The sequence below is a fragment of the Pipistrellus hanaki genome (assembly GCF_964339955.1).
Source record: "Pipistrellus hanaki genome assembly, chromosome: 2".
In the NCBI taxonomy this organism is placed as follows: Eukaryota; Metazoa; Chordata; class Mammalia; order Chiroptera; family Vespertilionidae; genus Pipistrellus; species Pipistrellus hanaki.
The window spans coordinates 65,122,870-65,141,665 of NC_140504.1; the positions used below are offsets into that span (position 1 = coordinate 65,122,870).

The 18,796-nt window shown below is 38.8% G+C and overlaps 2 protein-coding genes across 2 annotated transcripts in view; both read left to right on the plus strand.

Annotated features, from left to right (window-relative positions):
• The window catches only part of MORC1 (MORC family CW-type zinc finger 1), a gene marked incomplete at both ends in the record, with an annotated part of 135,467 nt that extends 127,408 nt beyond the window's left edge, over positions 1-8,059 (plus strand). Inside the window, 2 exons of the mRNA XM_084870422.1 lie at positions 4,061-4,255; positions 7,907-8,059. Of these exons, the coding sequence (XP_084726548.1) occupies positions 4,061-4,255; positions 7,907-8,059 (348 nt within the window). The remainder of the gene's footprint in view (positions 1-4,060; positions 4,256-7,906) is intronic.
• A 6,605-nt stretch (positions 8,060-14,664) lies between these two features.
• GUCA1C (guanylate cyclase activator 1C) overlaps positions 14,665-18,796 on the plus strand; it is a gene marked incomplete at both ends in the record, with an annotated part of 34,988 nt that continues 30,856 nt past the window's right edge. Inside the window, 1 exon segment of the mRNA XM_084870433.1 lies at positions 14,665-14,868. Coding sequence (XP_084726559.1) covers positions 14,665-14,868 — 204 coding nt within the window.

The following is an 18,796-nucleotide window of genomic DNA, read 5'->3' on the forward strand; positions in this document are numbered from 1 at the left end:
GAAGGAAGGAAGGAAGGAAGGAAGGAAGGAAGGAAGAAAAGAAAGAAAGAACCCTTTCTCCCAAAGTGCTGATTTCTTTGGTGGTTGAGAATGACTCCTCTCTTCTCTCTCCTTTTCTGCATTCTTTAGTTAGTCATTTAGCCATTTGCTCTGAAGCCTCCTTGGCTCTGGAAAGATAAGGGCCTATTATTTATAAGCTGACTGCAAATTGCCACACTATTTGGCTTTGTTTTAACTTTATCCCAGTTTCCCTATTCCTCCTGCCCTGAAATTTTCCTAGCTTCTCACTGACCTGTAACAGAACCACCATTCTTTATTTTTTCCTCACACAAGCCATCTAGTACATCCAGATTGAAATTACTCCAACCTACTAGACTAGGCTGCTTTTGAGCCTTTCCCTATTCTGTACCCCAGAATACTTTTATGTACTCTGCCAGTCCGCAGTTGGCTTCTTGAAATCCTGCCCACCCCATGTAGGACCTGGCCAGTGTTGCCTTCTACATCAAGCCTTGCTCAGTATTTCCAAGGGAAATTAATCTTGACTTTCTGTGCTCTGAGAGAGAGCCTTACAATTTGATTTTAGCATTAAATTTTCTGCCTTGTATTATAGTACTTTGTGGTATTTTTTTTTCTCCACAAACTAGATTATAGAATCTTTAAAGTCACCAATCCTCTCTCACCAAACCCTCTATACTGATGGCATTCAATCAGTAACTTTGAATGCATCTGGGTCTTACTATTTGTGCGTTGAACTTAAGTTTATTGCTTGGGAAGAATTCAGGTTTTGATCTGCCACAATTCCTCTGCAAGAGGAAGTTTATCCAGCAGAACTAAGCTTCTCATCTTGTTAAAATTATCTACTCACATTAAAATGTCAATACAACTGGAAGTCCTGTTATATGGAACTTTAAAAGTTGTCAAAATTGCTACCTTTTAAGGAAACCTCCTAGAAATGTTAACCTAAGAAAGGCAGAAGAATAAATCAGGAAACGACAGACTGGTGGTATTTGAAGGAGATATAGTATGCTGGTTACAAGACAGTGAACTTTGAGAAATTACGTATGACTTTGAATGTAATGTGCTATGTAAACATTCTTAATGTCATACCATATTAACAATGTTGTCTTTTAAACTTTTTAAGTGATTATAGATACACAAAAATTTACAAAATAGTAGAGGTCCATGTACCCTTCATTCAGTGCTTATACCCTACATAAATATATAATTACTAGAGGCCTGGTGCATGAAATTCATGGGGGAGGGTGTCCCTCAGCCTGGCTTCCACCCTCTCCAATCTTGGATCCCTCTTCCAATCAGGACCACTGGCTCTTAACCAATCACCTGCCTGTCTGCCTGATTTGCCCCTAACTACTTCTGCCTGCCAGCCCAATCGCCCCCTAACTGCTCCCCTGCTGGCGTGATTTATGCCTAACTACTCCCCTGCTGGCTTGATTGCCCCCAACTGCCCTCCCCTGCTGGCCTGATGGCCACAACTTCCCTCCCCTGCCAGCCTGATCACCCACAACTGCCCTCCCCTGCTGTGACCTGCCTCCTCTGCTGGGACCCACCTCCCCCACACTGCGCAGAGCCTCAGGACCTCTGGCCTCACCATGCAGGGTGGCTGCTGGGTCTCACGTCTGCTGTGTGCACAACCATCTTGTGACAGCCATCTTTTGATGGCCATCCTGCGATGGCTATCTTGTGACAACATGAGGATGTGACAACCACCTTGGCTATTATTAGTATAGATATTACAATGTCAAAACCAGGACAATGAAATTGGTAAAATATGTGTCTCATTTTATCATATATGCTGATTTATGTAACAACTAAAACCAGGATACAGAACTCCCATTACCACAAAGATCTCCATTATAGTCCCTCCTCCCACGCACAAATATGCCTAACTCTGGGCAACCACCAATCTGTTCTCCATCTCCAAATCAGGATTTACCATGTTTTTTATAGAAATAGAATCATACAGTATGTAGTATGTGTCACATTACGATTGGCTTTAATCGCTCAGCATAATGCCCTTTAGGTCCATTTAAGTGTGTCAATAGTGTGTTCCTTTTTGTTGCTGTTGTTTTTCTAAATATTGTCTTCAATATTTTATCTATTTTTTCAATTTTATTTGTTTTATTATAATTGCTTATATAAAAGAGGGTTTTGTGGCTATTGTTTAGCCTGGCACAAGTTGTAAGATTCTGGAGTTCTGAAAACTAAGAAGCATTGATGGCTGGTGACACCTGACCTATCTGACCTGTCCCTATTCCAGCTAAATTGAATTATTTTCCCTACTCCACCTGAAAACCATGGGGATGTCACTCCCTGGGTTTGACTGAAACCTCTGTAGGAAGCATCTATGAAACTTCCTGGAGGAGGTGTTGTAAGTCATCAGCTTTATGTAGGTTGAACTGAGGATGTTTGAAAGTAGATTCCCCTCCACCATCTCAGAATATGGCCTGGATTCCAAAGATTGGCCCACATGTCTGAAATCCCCTTACTGTGAAGGCTACTTATCTGCTCTCCTAATTCCCCAGTATTTAGGCCTCACTGTGTGGCAGGCATTGGAAATGCAGAGGTGAACAATACCAATTTTTTTTTTTGTTTTTACATTGAGGTAACATTCTAGAGAAAGGGATAAACACACAAATAAAACCTAGTGCAGTGTCACATAATGATAGATACTAAACACATAAACAAACAAACATATAATGGGATATGCCATAAAATAACTGCGGGGCCAGGATAGACAGTGATGGTGTGTGTTGGGAAATGGAAGCTGTTCGGTGAGCACAGAATACTTACCTGAGCCACGTTTCAATACAGACCCGAGGGAGAGAGGCAGCCTTGTCTAAATTTGGGGTCAAACTTTCATACAGGGAAAAATATCGAAGGTGAAAGGTTTGAGGCAAGAATGAACTTGGTATATTCCTGGAACAAGACCTAGAACTCAGGAAATAAGGTAAAAATAGGCAGAGTTAGGTCAAGGCTTTCAGAGTCTAATTCCTGGTGCCTCACACCAGAAGCTGGTTGAGGGCAAAGACTGAACCTTATGTCTTTGAATTACCTATTATTAAATTCAATGCCTCAAATTTAGGAAATAGTTGGAGTGTCTGTAGGAGTATTTGTTTGTTTGAAGGATTTTTTAGAAAAAAAAGAAATTCATGATGAGGTCAATGAGTGCAAAGGAGACCATGTGGACAATGTGTGGCAAGGGCCTGCACATATTATTGAGTGTGGTGGAGAAGGGATGAAAGTGAAAGGGTAGACCCAGAAGACAAATAAAGCTACCTTGCAATTTTCCTGGCAACCCATTCATGTTAGTGCACAGAATTCTCATTATAAAAACTTTCACATGATTATCTAAAGAGGATTTGCCTTGTATCTATTTCTTTTCTGAGAATATTCCCTGGTCCTCTCAAAATGTTGACAGAAGCAATTAATGTCATTTTGAATTGGGAAGCGTTTGTACTCTGTATTACTTATCTCTACTCTGTGAGTGCCTTACGTGCAACATGAGCTCCTAGAAAGCTACCAAGACTCTTGAATGAGCAAGGGTTATAAGCGTTAGTGTATGACTGTACTCTTTACATCGGGGAAAGGGACCCCAAGAAAGCGACAGACAGCACAGGAATTCTTTTACTGTAGTTGCTGTGCTTTTCAGGTGCTCAGACTTGAGTTATAAATAACACAGGGTTATCTGCCCTGAAAGCCCCGAGTGGCTGACCCTGCTGTCATTGTCTATGAGATACTGGTTCTGTGGAGAGTTAAAGGGACCCTCCCCTTCGTGCCTTGAACAAATTCAACCAGTACTGGGTTCCTTCTTCATTCTAAAGCTTACTGGGCTATATTATAGTTACTGGACTCTTATGTATCTTCCTTCCTTTTCTTTTTATTTCTTTTTTTAAAAAAAAATCAGATTGTATGTACCTTAAGTTCATGGAGTTGACACAAAGTATATATGCATGTAATTGAAATAGAAAATAGTTTTTTTGATATTAGGGGGAAAGTAAAATTTAAAAATATACTAAGACTTAAAAACAAACATTCCCAGATCCAGGATGTATACATGGCCCAATATGAAAAAAACCTGAAGAGAAAAATGCAGTCTATTATCTATGATGCCAACATAAGAGGAGTGATTAATGAAATATCTCTGATGCAATGTGAACAAAGAAGAAAAGTTGCTGAAGATAGACTGAATAATCTTCGTGTAAAACTGGCAGCATTGCTGCAGACACTTCAGCTGGTAAGTGATGGGACTCTGAGTGGTGGGAATAGACTTTGTGGACAGAGCACTCAGCTAGCTTCCTCTCCTAACAGTATTATCTATTTACTGACCTTGGACAAGTCACTAACCTAGCCCTTACTCTCCCTATAAGGATATTGAAATGACAGATAAGTGAACTTTGAAAGTACATACTAGAACATTTTTAAAGGTTCGTTATTCTCTCTCTCAACAAAATTAGAATCTTGTCTGGTGTTGTTGGTATAATTTGATTACACTCAGGTCTCCTCAATAGTATGTTTATAGTAGGAAATTTTTTCTAAATCTTTTTAGAAAGCAAACTGTGTTCATTTGTTTTTATCCTGATACATAAATAAAAGTAAACTCTTCTAATCTTAGAGTGTAGATTGGAGAGGTCAGGAAACACCATGTATATATGGACTATGTATGTATAGTTTAATGCATAAAGAATTGGGCTTCTAGAATTAAGGTGCTCAGTGAAGCAACTGAAAGCTGAACTAATAATTAGCATCCTCACAGGAAAAACTCAGTTACTAGAAAGCCTACAGTTTAGGACCCACCTGACTTAAATGCTTATTCTCTTACATACATTAAGTCTTCTATAAACTATTTCCATGTGAATTGTTCAAGTTGTAAATAAAAGAGTATAAGGTCTACATTTTTACATGACATATTTATTTCTACATTTTTACATTCATGTTTATTTCCTAGTAATGGCAACAACTGAGATTCACCATGGGCCTTTGTTGCAAATGTAACTACGTGAAGATTATTGATTTTTGTAGAAAAATATTAAAACTGTAAAATTTTTTAAAAAAAGAATTGGACTCCTAATATATTGAAAGTACATACTAGAACATTTTTAATGTTAGGTAACATTAAAAATTTTATAATCTATATTACATAGAAATGTTAGGTAAAACACATAAAAAATTAAAATAAATATAGCCAAGGTTGAAAAGTCTTTCTGTAAATGCTAGAAATAAACTGAGAAATTAACAGTGAGCACATGGTATTTTCCTCAGAAAGATCTCTAACCTGGGACACAGAAAGGGCCTTCCTGGACCGTGCAGGGTGCAAGGGTGGGGCTGAGTCTCTGCAGCGAGTCCTGACGGGGAGGACTGAGGCTTGTCTTGCCAGGAAGAGGTTTGGGGAGGGACATGGACTTCGAAGGCAGAATGCCTGGGTTTCAGTCCTGGTTGTGAACATTTCAAGCTAATAGTCCATTTCTTCTTAAAAACTAATGAACATATTTTTGTTTTCTCTGGGGTTTTGTCTTATATTGAATGCAAAATAAAGTGCAGAAAATACTTTTGCTTAACTGAAGTAGAGAGCCAAAAGAGAAGACCCCTCCCCACCTTGGGTGGTCTGGTTTCATCATTAAAATATAAAGACAGCTAATGCTGTTTTCACATAATGGTAATTACATTTGTGCTTCTATCAGTGGTACTAAATTAGCCTATTATTCAAGTTGGTTTATTGCTGTAAGAGTGGGATGTGAATGCAGCTCCTTTTGTTTCTTGTGGCTGTAAAGGGTGGGAAATATTTTTATGGGCAAAAGGTCTAATAGAAAGGCCTGGCATATGGTAAACTTTCAGTCATAATAGTTGTTTCACTAAGAAGGAAAACTAGAGAGACCAAAGAAATTCTATATCATAGAAATTGAATATCACTCTTTATAAGAAAAGTTCATAAAATATTCTCAGAATAGCAAATGTGTATTTGGCCAAGAAAAAAAAAAAAGAAACAATAACCTCTCTCCCTCTTTCTCTTTCTCTCTCTCTCTCTCTCTCTCTCTCTCTCTCTCTCTCTCTCTCTCTCTGTCTCTCTCTCTGTCTCTCTCTCTGTCTCTCTCTCTCTCTCTTTCTCTCTTTCTCTCTTTGGTTATTTCTCACCCAAGGATATTTTCTACATTGATTTTTAGAGAAAATGGAAAGGAAAGGGAGAAACACACAGAGAGAAACATTGATGGTAAAGAGACACATTAGTTAGTTGCTTCCTGAAAACACCCCAAATGGGGCTTGGATCTAGCCTGCAACCCAGGAATGTGTCCTTGACCAGAATCAAGCCTGGGACCCTTCAATCTGCAGGTCCATGCTCCAACCACTGAGCCAAACAACTAATTTGCCCTTTATGCCAAACCCCTGGGCTCTCCCCAAAATAGTCAGAGTAATTATATAATTTAATTTGCTTTCTTCTCAACGTTTGGTAAGGAGGCAAAATGCTTTAGCCCACAAAGTATGATACTCTTTAGAATCATTGGAGAGGGACTCAAAAGTTTCCTGCCCAAATATATTTGCTCTCATCCCCCACTTGAAGTTACCATTTTTTACTGTCTCTGATTGCCAGAGCAATTGCAGTGGAATAGGGCAGGGACTCGAGGTGAGGTAGACTCACCAGCAGACACGGCAGGCACATGAAGGGGCTGGGAACCCACCTGAAGTTCTAGGAGGATGTCGAGTCCACCAGGCAGAGAGCAGTATTCAGAGGGTTAGACTAGACCAGTGGTCAACAAACAGTAGCTCGCGAGCCACATGTGGTTCTTTAGCCCCTTGAGTGTGGCTCTTACACAAAATACCACATGCAGGCACACGCATAGAGTGCGATGGAAACTTTGTGGCCCATGCGCAGAAGTCAGTTTTCAGCCTGGATGAGTCTATTTTGAAGAAGTGGTTAGAACACTCAAAGGGCCAAAGGGCTGCATGTGGCTCGCGAGCCACGGTTTGCCAACCACTGGACTAGACCAACTAAGCCGAGAGTGGTCAGTGTCAGAAAGGTCACACAGGTACTCCCCAGGGTCAGTGATATCAATACTGTGGCACCTATCTCCAGGAATAGGGTTACATCACAAAGCTGGGACATAATACAATTCAGTCTTGTTAGAGGACCGAGCAGATCCAGGGCAGTGGGAGCAAAGCATGGAATCAGATAACAGATGGAGAAAGTAGGGTGGTGGTGTAACACCGTTGTTGGGAACAGCAATAACATTGGGATTGTTTCTGAAAGATCCTTCCTAAAAATCCTCTTTTCCATCACCTCAGTTGGAGAGCGGGTTGATCCCATGGTTGGGCCTGAGGGGAGTGAGATTTAGGTCAGTCAAGAAGGAGCATTTGTTCAGCTGTTCCTGGATTAAGAAGCCCAGGGAAGGAGAGCATGAAATTAACTCAGAGATCTGGTATGGGGGGGCAGGGGAGAGAAAAGGGAGCAGATGCGGGCAGCAAGCCAAGCATTGCAGGGAAAGATGCTGCAGATGAAAGAGGAGAAACAGAGAAGTCAAAATTTTCCTAGTCGTCCGTTTTGCTTATAAAACTAAAGATTCATGAGTTTTTAAAATGGGAGGTAAGAACCTATGACAGAGAAAGATGAGTGAGGGGTGGAGGAGGGGCTTTAGGAATAAAACAACTAATTAAATAGAAGGGGGGGGGAAACAGTGAAATTATCCTCCGCTAAAGAAGAAAAAATTATCCAACTTTCTAACCTCTTGCAAGCATAAAATGGGGTTCAATGTGAAAACATTTTGAAAAGTTAAAAGCATTTTTCAGATGCAAGGTGGGTTGTGATGTACATGAATCACAGAGAAGACTGTTCAGAGGCCACCTGAACATGGTTGTGGCTTGTTTCCCTGCTATGACTGTTGCTTTTCTTTTCTAGGGAGGTCCAGTAGGAGACATGGAGCAGTTGGATAGTTACTTAGAAGCTTTGCTTAAAGAAGGCCATCTTTTGGGGAACGCTTTCAGTAAAGGGAGTACAGATGCAGGACATGGTCTCCCTTTAGGGAACAATGAAAGTACTTCTCAAAACTAAAAGTCAGAAAAGCCATTCCTTTCTTTAAAATGCTAATAAGAAAAAGGAAACTTACTTTCAAAAAAATATTTTCTCTTGTACTTGTTATTGTGAAGTTCGTCCTGTTCGACACTGAAGAAATTGTACTAGTTATACTTTGGAAATGGAGAGTGATGAACCATTTACATACTTCCTGTCCTACTCCCTAACTCTTTCTGTTCTTTCAGAAACTGTTTCTTGAGTTCTGTAATTCCCATGTGAGCAACTAAGAAAGATGGAAATGCCATTTAGGCTTAAATTTTGGTTTTACTTAAAAGACTGTAAAAACTGGAAAACAGTGGTTATCAAAATCTATACACAAAGAACTACAAAATCACCTCCTTCTGAAACTTGTGTTAAAAAAGACAGGAATTATGCCCTTTCTCCACCACAGCTAATACTCAGCAGAAAATACAAATCTTCAAAAACCTTTGAGCTATTGTATAGATGTCATAATTTTCTTATTGAGCTATTGTAAAAGAAACACTCTTCTAAGTATAATATGAACACATATGTAAGCATTGTGTTTTTACATTTTCTTTCATAACTGATTTTTTATGTTTGTTTAGAAATGCCTGTTGCATTGGATGAAAACAATAAATACTTAATATTTATTTGTGGAGTTGCATATTTTAATTTTATGTACATTCACAAAGCATAAAATTCAGAACTTGTGAAGTGGCATATGATGCAAATTCTTCACCCCCTGCTTATACTTGGCAACTTATTAGTTTTCTCAAAAGGCATGCTTTTACCAGTTCTTGTGAGTTCATTCAAGTGAAATCAGTGCATATAAAACCATACAAATCATTATATAGATACTAGAAGCCTGGTGCATGAAAATTCATGCACTGGAAGGGGGTTTCCCTCAGTCCAGCCTGCCCCCTCTCACAATCAGGGAGCCCTCAGGGTTGGGAGGCAACCCGGCGATCAGGGGAAGGTAATGCACCATCACACCTCTGCTGCTGCCACTGCTGGCAGCACAAGCCTCAGCCAGCCCTGGTTACCTGAGCCTCGGATGTCCCTAGGGGGCTGGGGGACTGAGGGGACTGGGGGATTCCAGAGGCAGGTGCATGGAGCGGCTGGGCCCACCTGGGAACAGGCCCAGCCTTGCTGTGCACCTGCCACCTCGGCAGGGCTGAGGGACTGGGAGTCACCATCTTGTGGCTGTGAGCACCACCATTGTTGAGGGCATGGCAGTCAATTAGCATATTCCCCCCCCCTTTTTTTAAAAAAATATATTTTATTGATTTTTTACAAAGAGGAAGAGAGAGGGATAGAGAGTTAGAAACATCGATGAGAGAGAATCATCAATCAGCTGCCTCTTGCACACCCCCTACTGGGGATGTGCCTGCAACCTAGGTACATGCCCTTGACCGGAATCGAACCTGGTACCTTTCAGTCCCCAGGCCAACACTCTGTCCATTGAGCCAAACCAGTTTTGGCAGCATATTACCTTCTTATTGGCAGTTGGTGCCACCATCTTTGTAATGGTGTGATGGTCAGTTAGCATATTCCCTCTTTATTATAATAGATAGGATAAATATGGAATAGCAGCCAAAAGATGTTGATGCTTTTCCACTTAATATACCTTCAAGATTATTCCATATTAGGATCCATGCATGTAGAGCACTCTCATCTTTAACTGCTCCTTTTTACTCCATTCCAAGGACATACCAAAATTTACTTAACTATTCTCTTATTCAATAGATATTTACATTTTATTTATTATTTTGGATTTACATGCACACAACAGTGAATAGTGTGTGTGTGTGTGTGTGTGTGCGTGTGTGTGTGTGTATGTGTGTGCATATATATATATATATATATATATATATATATATATATATATTGATTTCAGAGAGGAAGGGAGAGGGAGAGTGAGATACCAATAAAGAGAGAATCATGAGTGGGCTTCCTCCTACATACCCCACACTAAGGATTGAGCCCACAACCTGGGCATGTGCCCTCGACCAGAAATGATCCTGTGACCCTTCAGTCTTCAGGCCAAAACTCTATCCACTGAACCAAACTGGTTAGGGCTGAATATTCTTTTAAATATGTTCATTTCATATAGGATCAAGTATATCGGTTAAATAAATCTCAAAGATGAATTGCAAGGTCAAAGGGTATGTACATTTTATTAATAGATATTGCCTAATAGCACTTCATACCAATGTATTAATATACATTCCCACATCAATGTGTGAATGTCTTTTTAAAATACACTTTTATTATTGATTTCAGAGGGGAAGGGAGAGGGAGAGAGGAGAGAGAGAGAGAGGAGAGAGGAGAGAGGAGAGAGGAGAGAGAGAGAGAGAGAGAGAGAGAGAGAGAGAGAGAGAGAGAGACATCTATGATGTGAGAGAATCATGAATCAGCTGCCTCCTGTATGCCTCCTACTGGGGATTGAGTCTGCAGCCTAGGTATGTATGTGCCCTTGACCAGAATCAAACCCAGGACCCTTCAGTCCGAAGGCTGACGCTCTATCCACTGAGCCAAACCAGCTGTGGCAGTGCCGGTTTCTTCACACGTTTACCTACCTAGTGAATTATCAATCTTCCTAATCTTACCGATCAAATGGATAAAATATGGTATATCTTTGTAGTTTAATGTATATTTCTTATGAGTAAGGTTGAGAATCTTTTAATGTTTAAAGTTCTTTTGAATTTTTAAATTTAACCTTTGTTCATTTTCTATTGGGTGATATTTTCTTACTGATGTATCTTTTTATCTTATATTTTTATATTATATGTATTACAAATATTTTCTAATAATTTTTCATTTAAAATTTTTTATAGTGGTTTTAGCCATATAGGATTTTATTTTTATTTGTTTGATTTTCTTTTGTTTATGGCTTCTGGGTTTTGCAGCCATAATTAGAGAGGACTTTTCCAATGGAAAAAGTATAAAGAAAATTTACTTTGTTTTCTTATGATTATTTAAATAATTATATTGTTAAATCTTTGATTCATCTAGAATTTATTTTGGTGTAAGGAGTAAGTTAAAAATCCAATTTTGTGTGTCCACATAGTCACAGTATTGTCCAGAATTATTAATTAAATAATTAATCTTCTCTCCCATTGTCTGCAAGCCACCTTATTGCATGTTAAATTCCTATTTATATTTGGGCCAAGTTCTTAAAAATAATTTCTATCATTTTTCATTGATTGTCCCTCTTATGTCAGGCCCGTGTTTTCTGGGTAGGACTAGGCAGTAATTTTATATTTCAGGATTTTCCTGTGTGTCTTTGCATGTTTCTCATTCAACTTAGATTTAGCGTTTTAGTCACCACCCACCCTCAAATTTTCTGTATTTTGTTAGGTTTGTGGTGATATTATGGATTAAGATAGAATTGCCTTTTTAAAATATCATATCCTTCTAACCAAGACCAACCAAAATATGTCTTTCTATATATTCAAGTCTTCATTTGTGTCATGTATTAGCATTTAAAATATTTCTTCAAATACACTTAAACATTCTAGTTAATATTCATTGTAATTAATTAGATTTTTGCTTTGATCTATTATAAATGAAGCCTTTTCCCTTTATTTTTCTCCCATTGTCTCATAACTGGTTAACATTGTATATAGTAAGACTCCTGACGTTTACTTAGATATCAATATTGCATCCAATATAAGAATTCTCATATAACTTGTAATATTAGGTCTAGTAATAATTAATGTCGTTTTCTAATACTTTTTTAAATCGAATTTATTTAAACAATACAACAAAATTTAATCAACAATATAGTTGCCGTTGTTTTTTACTACTTGTGCCCAACGCTCAGGAAGCATTTTAATCCCTCTGTTGTAAAATTCTTGTGATTTTGATGCAAAAAATTCGGTCAATGAATTTTTGAGGCATTCTTTATTATTAAATTTTTTTCCAAGAAGAAAGTTTTGCAAAGAACGAAACAAATGGTAATCGGAAGGGGCAATATCAGGAGAATATGCAGGTTGAGGGAGAACTTCCCATTCCAACTGGCGCAGTTTTTCAGCAGTGATTCTTGCAGTATGCGGTCGTGCGTTATCGTGGTGAAGAATTACGCCCTTCCGATTAATCAGCGCGGGTTCTTTTTCTCTTAAAGCTTGGGCTAACCTTTCCAATTGGGCACTATACACTGCACTTGTAATGGTTTGGTTAGATGGTAAAAGTTCATAATGAAGAATTCCTTTAAAATTCCACCAAACACACAACATCACTTTTTTCGCATGCAAGTCAGGTTTTGGCGTGGGCTGCGGAGCCTCATTTTTGTCTAACCATTGAGGCCCCCTTTTCAAATTAACATACAGCACCCATTCTTCATCTCCAGTAACAATTTGCTCTAAAAACGGCAAACGGTTTTGACGAGAGAGGAGCGAACTGCAAATTGTGACTCTTTGATTACGGTTGTTGTCGGTCAACTCATGAGGAACCCATTTTCCAAACTTTTGGACTTTGCCAAGTGCACACAATTGATTGGAAATTGTTTTTTGTGAACAATTTAAAGTTGTCGCAAGCTCTTGTTGAGTAATTTGAGGATTTTGCACCAAAAGAGCTTGAAGAGCTTCTTGATCAAAATTGGACACCACTCTTGTCATCTAACGAAAAATTTCCCTCGCGAAATTTCTCAAACCAACGCTGGCATTTTCTGGCGCTAACTGCATCTTGACCAAGAGCACTACAGATGTTTTTTGCAGCCTCACTTGCTTTTCTTCCTAATTGGAACTCGTAAAGCATGCAGTGCTGAATATGACATCCACCATCTCCTTAGCCCTAGTTCTGCAACAAAAACCAAACCAAACACAAACTTTTTCAAGCAAAACTTGTTAATTGCACTTCACACGTTCTGTAGATACCACGTGTTTGAAGGTTATGTCAATACAAGTCAACACCAAGCAAGATTTTAAACGAATGTTAAAAAACGACATTAATTATTACTAGACCCTAGTTTATTTCCTTTATCAACAAGTAATAATTATGTAGATTTTTTTAAAGTATGTTTTCTGAATCTCATGTCCTTGTATTCTTGACCTACCCAGACTTTTTCTTCCTTGAGGGATTTTCTTGGTCCCTTAAAAACTTTCATTACCTTTCTTTGCCATTATCAGTATCCATTCTTCCTTTAATTTAAAAATTAGTGATGAATAAATGCTAATGGTGATAAGAAGTCAGTGCCTCTGAATGCCTTCTGGCAGACATTTAGAAAGAGTCTGTAGAGGGACTTTCCAGAGAATAGATTTTGAAGGTTCTAATAGGATATATTCTTCATGTTTCATAAATGAATAATGCCCAGGGCTGAGTCCTTATTATCTCATCTACTCTAATCATTTTAAATAATACTACCAAATGAATGAGTTCCAAATTTCCATGATCTTATTGAGCACTTGTTACGTAACTCTATGAAATTAAAATTTTCTATTGAAAATCTATAATGATATTTTGAAACAAAATTAATCATATTCACCTTAACCATTGCCACTTTCACTTAAGGCCCCAATGGGTCCTGTTCTTGAGGAATCCTGGGTTTTAAACAGGTAATCTGGATTAAGGAGTAGGGACTAAGGCAGAGACCAATTTATGAACTGAGTCAATAATAGTACTGACTATTGGGGGTGAGTGGGATGGAGTAAGGTTATGAGAGGAGCTTGGAACCAGAGAACCCCCTATGCGGAAATAAGGTGATTCTCTTCCTACTCATTGTGGCTGGCGCTAGATGACTTGAGGACCACATGGCAATTCATTTCTATTACTGGAGCATAGATGCAGTTCATAGGCCAATTCACTCAGCGTGGGAACCAGCGTGGGATAAAACTAGCAGGCAGAGAGCATGGGTAGATGCAGACTGGAGAGAAGAAAGAACAGCTAAAAAGGAAAAAAAAAAAAGGCAAAAACAATGTCAGGAAATACAGTAAAAATGTTCTTTTCTATGCAAACCACACTTTTCTGTTTACTACATCTACAACTTTATTTTTACTACTAATATATAATAGTTACCTCTTACCCATTTCCCTCTCCTATACATAGACATTCTTTTCATTTAGCAAAACTCATAATGTATAGTTTCTCTCATGGTTTTAAAAATGTTTTTCATCTAAATTTATCTCCACAATGATTGGATGTGAAAAGGCAAATAGTCTTATTACTCTTTTACAGATAGGGATACTGAGGTTGGAGAACATAAGTAATGTTTTGATGTAGTTATTACCTGGCAAACAAAACTTTAAACCCAGACTTCCTGATGGCAACTCAAAGTTCTTTCATTAGTCCCACTGTGTCACTGTAACATAGGCAGAATTTAGGGCTAACAATATGGCAAGAGTTACCCTCTCTAACTTACTGCCTCTGCCTTACACAGAGAGCTGTATCTCTGAATAGCTAGTTAGCACAATCCCATCAATTAGTGGCAAAAGATCTAGTCTTAAAACTGTACAGAAGAGTTCATCTCAATGGCTTTCTATTCTTATTTAGCCTTAGCCGTAAGAGGTTTAGAGTAGCTTTCCAAGGGCATATGTAAGCCTCAAGTTTTAATGAAGCATGAGGGACTAAATACAGACAGACCCTACCTGGAGACAACCTGAGGAAAAGCTGCAGACTGAGTCACGATGGGAAATAGTGCCTCTATAGCTGAAGGCCTGACAGCAATTCCTGCCAAGGAAACCTATGTGTGGTACAGAAATTTTATGATGAAATATCCCTCTGGCCTGCAAACTCTACATGAATTTAAGACACTCTTGGGTCTGCAAAGTCTACACCAAAAGGCCAATCAACATGTTGATCGAATCTATAATACCTTTGACATGAACAAGGTAAGAACTTTTACTTTGCGTTTGGCTATGGTTCTGCATTTTTCCTTTTTTAAAAATATAAAGTAGCCTGTGCTTCCCTCTGAATTGGGAGGTCTTCAGAGATCCCACAGCTTGTGGATAAGTGAGTTATTAAATGTGTTTAGCACTGACGGCGTGAAAATAATTGGGAGCTAGCCACTCCACCCTTGGAAATGTTCTGCATGTAGGGAGTTATTTTAAAACCAAAATTAAATCTCAGCATGGAATGCTAATGCTATCATTTAAACAAATCTAATAAGTGCAGATTGATTTACAACGACTATTTTCAAAGTGTTTAATGCAATGGTGACATTTTATGGAAAAGCAAATTATAGAAATCTGCTTCCTAAGGTGTGATTGCATCTAGATTGGCAGATAAAAATCAATACAAATTAACCAGTGTGTTGGAATGCTTCATAATACTTTTCTTTCCCTCATATCTGACTAATTTAGTTTTTTTTGGGAAAACAAAACAATTTATAGTTTTAAATTCAGATAAATTTTAGTTTCTAAAGATAGTCACCCAGCTATTATCCTAAATTTACTCATTCCTGAGGAGTCCCAGCACATTTCATTTCATTCATTTTCTTTTCTCATCTTGGAAAAATATCAAGATGAGAAAAGAAAATATGGAATAGTAAAAATAAGATTAAAAAAAATTTCTGATATACCAGGCTAAAGGTGTTCCTGCCTGCTTTTCCTTGTGCATTTCAGTTATTTTACTTGCAGATCAGTAAATTTCAAACTGTTTTGATGCCATCTAGAATAAAAGGGAAGAAGGAATACTCACAGAAAAACAGATAACATTGGAAGGTAGGACATGACAATAGAAGAGAAAGGATGGCTGATGAATTTACTACAATTAAAATGATTGCCTAATGGGATGGATGGAATCCAGCACAGCCCTTTTCCAAAGCCAAAAAACAGATGACCAAAGGGGTTAATAACAAAGAACTGGAGTTAATAACCAAGAACTGCGTGAAATTAATGCCTATTTTAATCCTTATAGTAAAGTCAGGAACAAATTTCTTTAAGGACATTGTTGTCTTTTTTTTCTTGTTATCAAACACGAATGAAGCGCTGCCTGAGTAGCATGACTATGCTTTCCTCATAAACTGCACTTAGCATATTTTGCTTGCAAAAGGGGCTCAGCCCTTACAGAGCTCACAGGTCAGTGGGAAAATGAAAAAGATTCTGCTTGTGTTCTTAACTCTGAAATATGTTCTGGACATGCTGTAGAGTGAATGTGCCACCCCAGATTCATATGTTCAAATCTAAACCCCAATGTGATGTACTTGGAGGTGGGGTCTTCGGGCTGTGATCAGGTCATGAGGGCATAGCCTTCCATCCATTGGTGCCCTTATAGAATGACCCCCTGAGAGAGTTTTTTCACCCCTTCCCCCACGTGAAGACACAATGGGATGACAGTTATCAATGAATCAGGAAGCTGATCCTTACTAGAGAGGGAATCTGTGCCTTGGTCTTGGATTTCCCAGCATAAAGAACTGCGTTAAATGACCCAGTCCATGGTATTTTGTTATAGCAGCGGAACTAAGGCAGATACCATGTGCACATTGCGTGTTGTTTCTCTTTGCCTCTACCTCTGTGGCCATCTCAGGGCATGCTTGCTTTCTCTCTCACACTGCCATTCTCGGTTTCACAGTGGAAGTCTGTTTTAGACAGCACTATTCTTGGTCTGACAGTACTCCTGAGAGGTGAGAAGATGACTTCCCATCAAGTTCCATAGTTATTCTCCAAAGGTGTTGATGTCATATCCCAGGACAGCGAACCTGCTGTTAACCCACTGTCTGTGAAAGCACTGTGCATGTTTGTGGTTCCTAAGCACAAGCAGGAACACATGACAGGCAGTGCTGAGTAGAAATGGTGCTGGCAAAAGGAAGCCGGCTGTCAGGGAAGCAGACCATGTCCATAAAGGCAGCCTAGGGCATGTGCCACAGGAGTGAGAATCCTCGCAGTGACCAAGCCCATCTCAGGAATGTAAATGATTCAGAAGCTCTGCTAGTATTCGTGATTTTTTTTTTTCTTTTTGCATCCGTAATTTATTGTAGAGATTTTATGTTTGCTTAGGAAGCAAGAGCACCAGGCAGTGATGACAAATGTCATGAAAGGTGTGGGGATCTCAACATAAAATCATGTCATAAAATGAGAAGGCTAATGATTGTTCATTATCAAGTGAGTAAAAAAAAAAATGATATGCAGTTATGCAAAGGAAAACAAAAGAGCCATGGAGGTAATTAGATCAATAAAAGTATCAGCTGTCCATAATCTGGAGGATTTACTCTTTCTGTGGAGCTCCTCTGCTGCTTTCACTGTTCTGGGGAGAACACTCTAAAATGCACTTCATACTCTCCTCCTCTCCAAAGTGCTGGCAAAACATTTTCTTGATATCACTCATTATTATGAACATTGGTTGTTACATTCATAAAATACCATGAAGCACTATGCCTATTGAAGTTGTTGGGGCTAAGTTTCCTAATGTTAAAATTCTTGAATATATCTGCTTTTGTTAAAGCTTTAACATCCAAATCCCCCCCCCTCCCTCCCTCCCTCCCTCTCTCTCTCTCTCTCTCTCTCTCTTCATTATATATAATTGATATATAATGGAGAGAGAGATAGAAACATCAATGATGAGAGAGAATCACTGATGAGCTGCCTCCTGCACACCCCATACTGGGGATCTAGCCCGCATTTTAGGCATGTGCCCTTGACCAGAATCTAACCTGGGACACTATCAAGCCAAACCAGCTAGGGCTTTACTCTTCCCTTTTTAAACATGGGTTTGGCTTGTACTCACTAACAAACTTATTTGAATAGTGCATGAAGTAAAAGTAAATATATCCTGAAGTTTAGAGTATTAGGTTTATAACAAGTCCTTTGCCCAACCCCACACCCTTGCAGTCTTCTCTTTGGCACTCAGTAAAAATAATTAATGCTCTCTGAGTGTTTATTATAATGTGCCTGACACAGTTCCAGGCACAGGACATAGACAAACACATTCAATGTCACATGATTGTAAAACGTACCGATGTTGGCACCTCAGACCACAAGGAAAGGTAGCTAATTAACCATGGCCCCAGTGAGTTAATTTGAGACCAATCACCGCGCTTGTATTGAGTAGATGCCTGGGTTTAGATAACCACCAATGAACGTGTGCAGCAGAAATAATAAGGCCTATCTATTCCTGAAAGACAGGGGATTCCATTGTCACCTGACTTTGACTCAAGGATTCCCTGGAGGTTTTATCCACAACCATAGGTTTAAGGAGTATTTAGGACATTTTTCTTGCTCTCTTCACCTGGGATAGGTTAACATTTTGGTCTGACGTATACCCCAAGCTTTCCTAACTTTCTTCCTATTTCCTCCACATAGCATTTCTCCAAGTAAATGTCTTAAATTGGATTAAAAGGTCTAATATCCTATGAATAAGAGTCACAGAAAAAGAGCCCAGAGAAAATGTAAGGTTATAACAAAACAAACTAGAAAAATTTCCTAGACCTATCAGATACAAGGGCTCAGCACAATCAATAAGAAAAAAAGATCAACTACAGCATATGCTGAAAAGTTTTGTAACAACAAGGTAAAAAGAAGATCCTAAAATATTCCAAAAGGGAAATAAATGGAAATCAAAATACGTAGCCTTACATGGTCAGTGTGACTCAGTTGGTTGGAGCTTCATCTACACCAGAAGGTGGCAGATTCCATTCCCAGTCAGGGCACATACCTAGGTTGCAGATTTCTTTCTCTCCCTCTTCTCTCTTCTCACTTAAAAAAGTAAAATAACTTGAACTTCTTAAGACCTATATAAGAGACTAGAAGTAGTAAATTGATAAATGCTTCCAAAATTTTGAGGGGGAAAGTATCAAGCCAAATAAATGTGAGAGAAAATAAA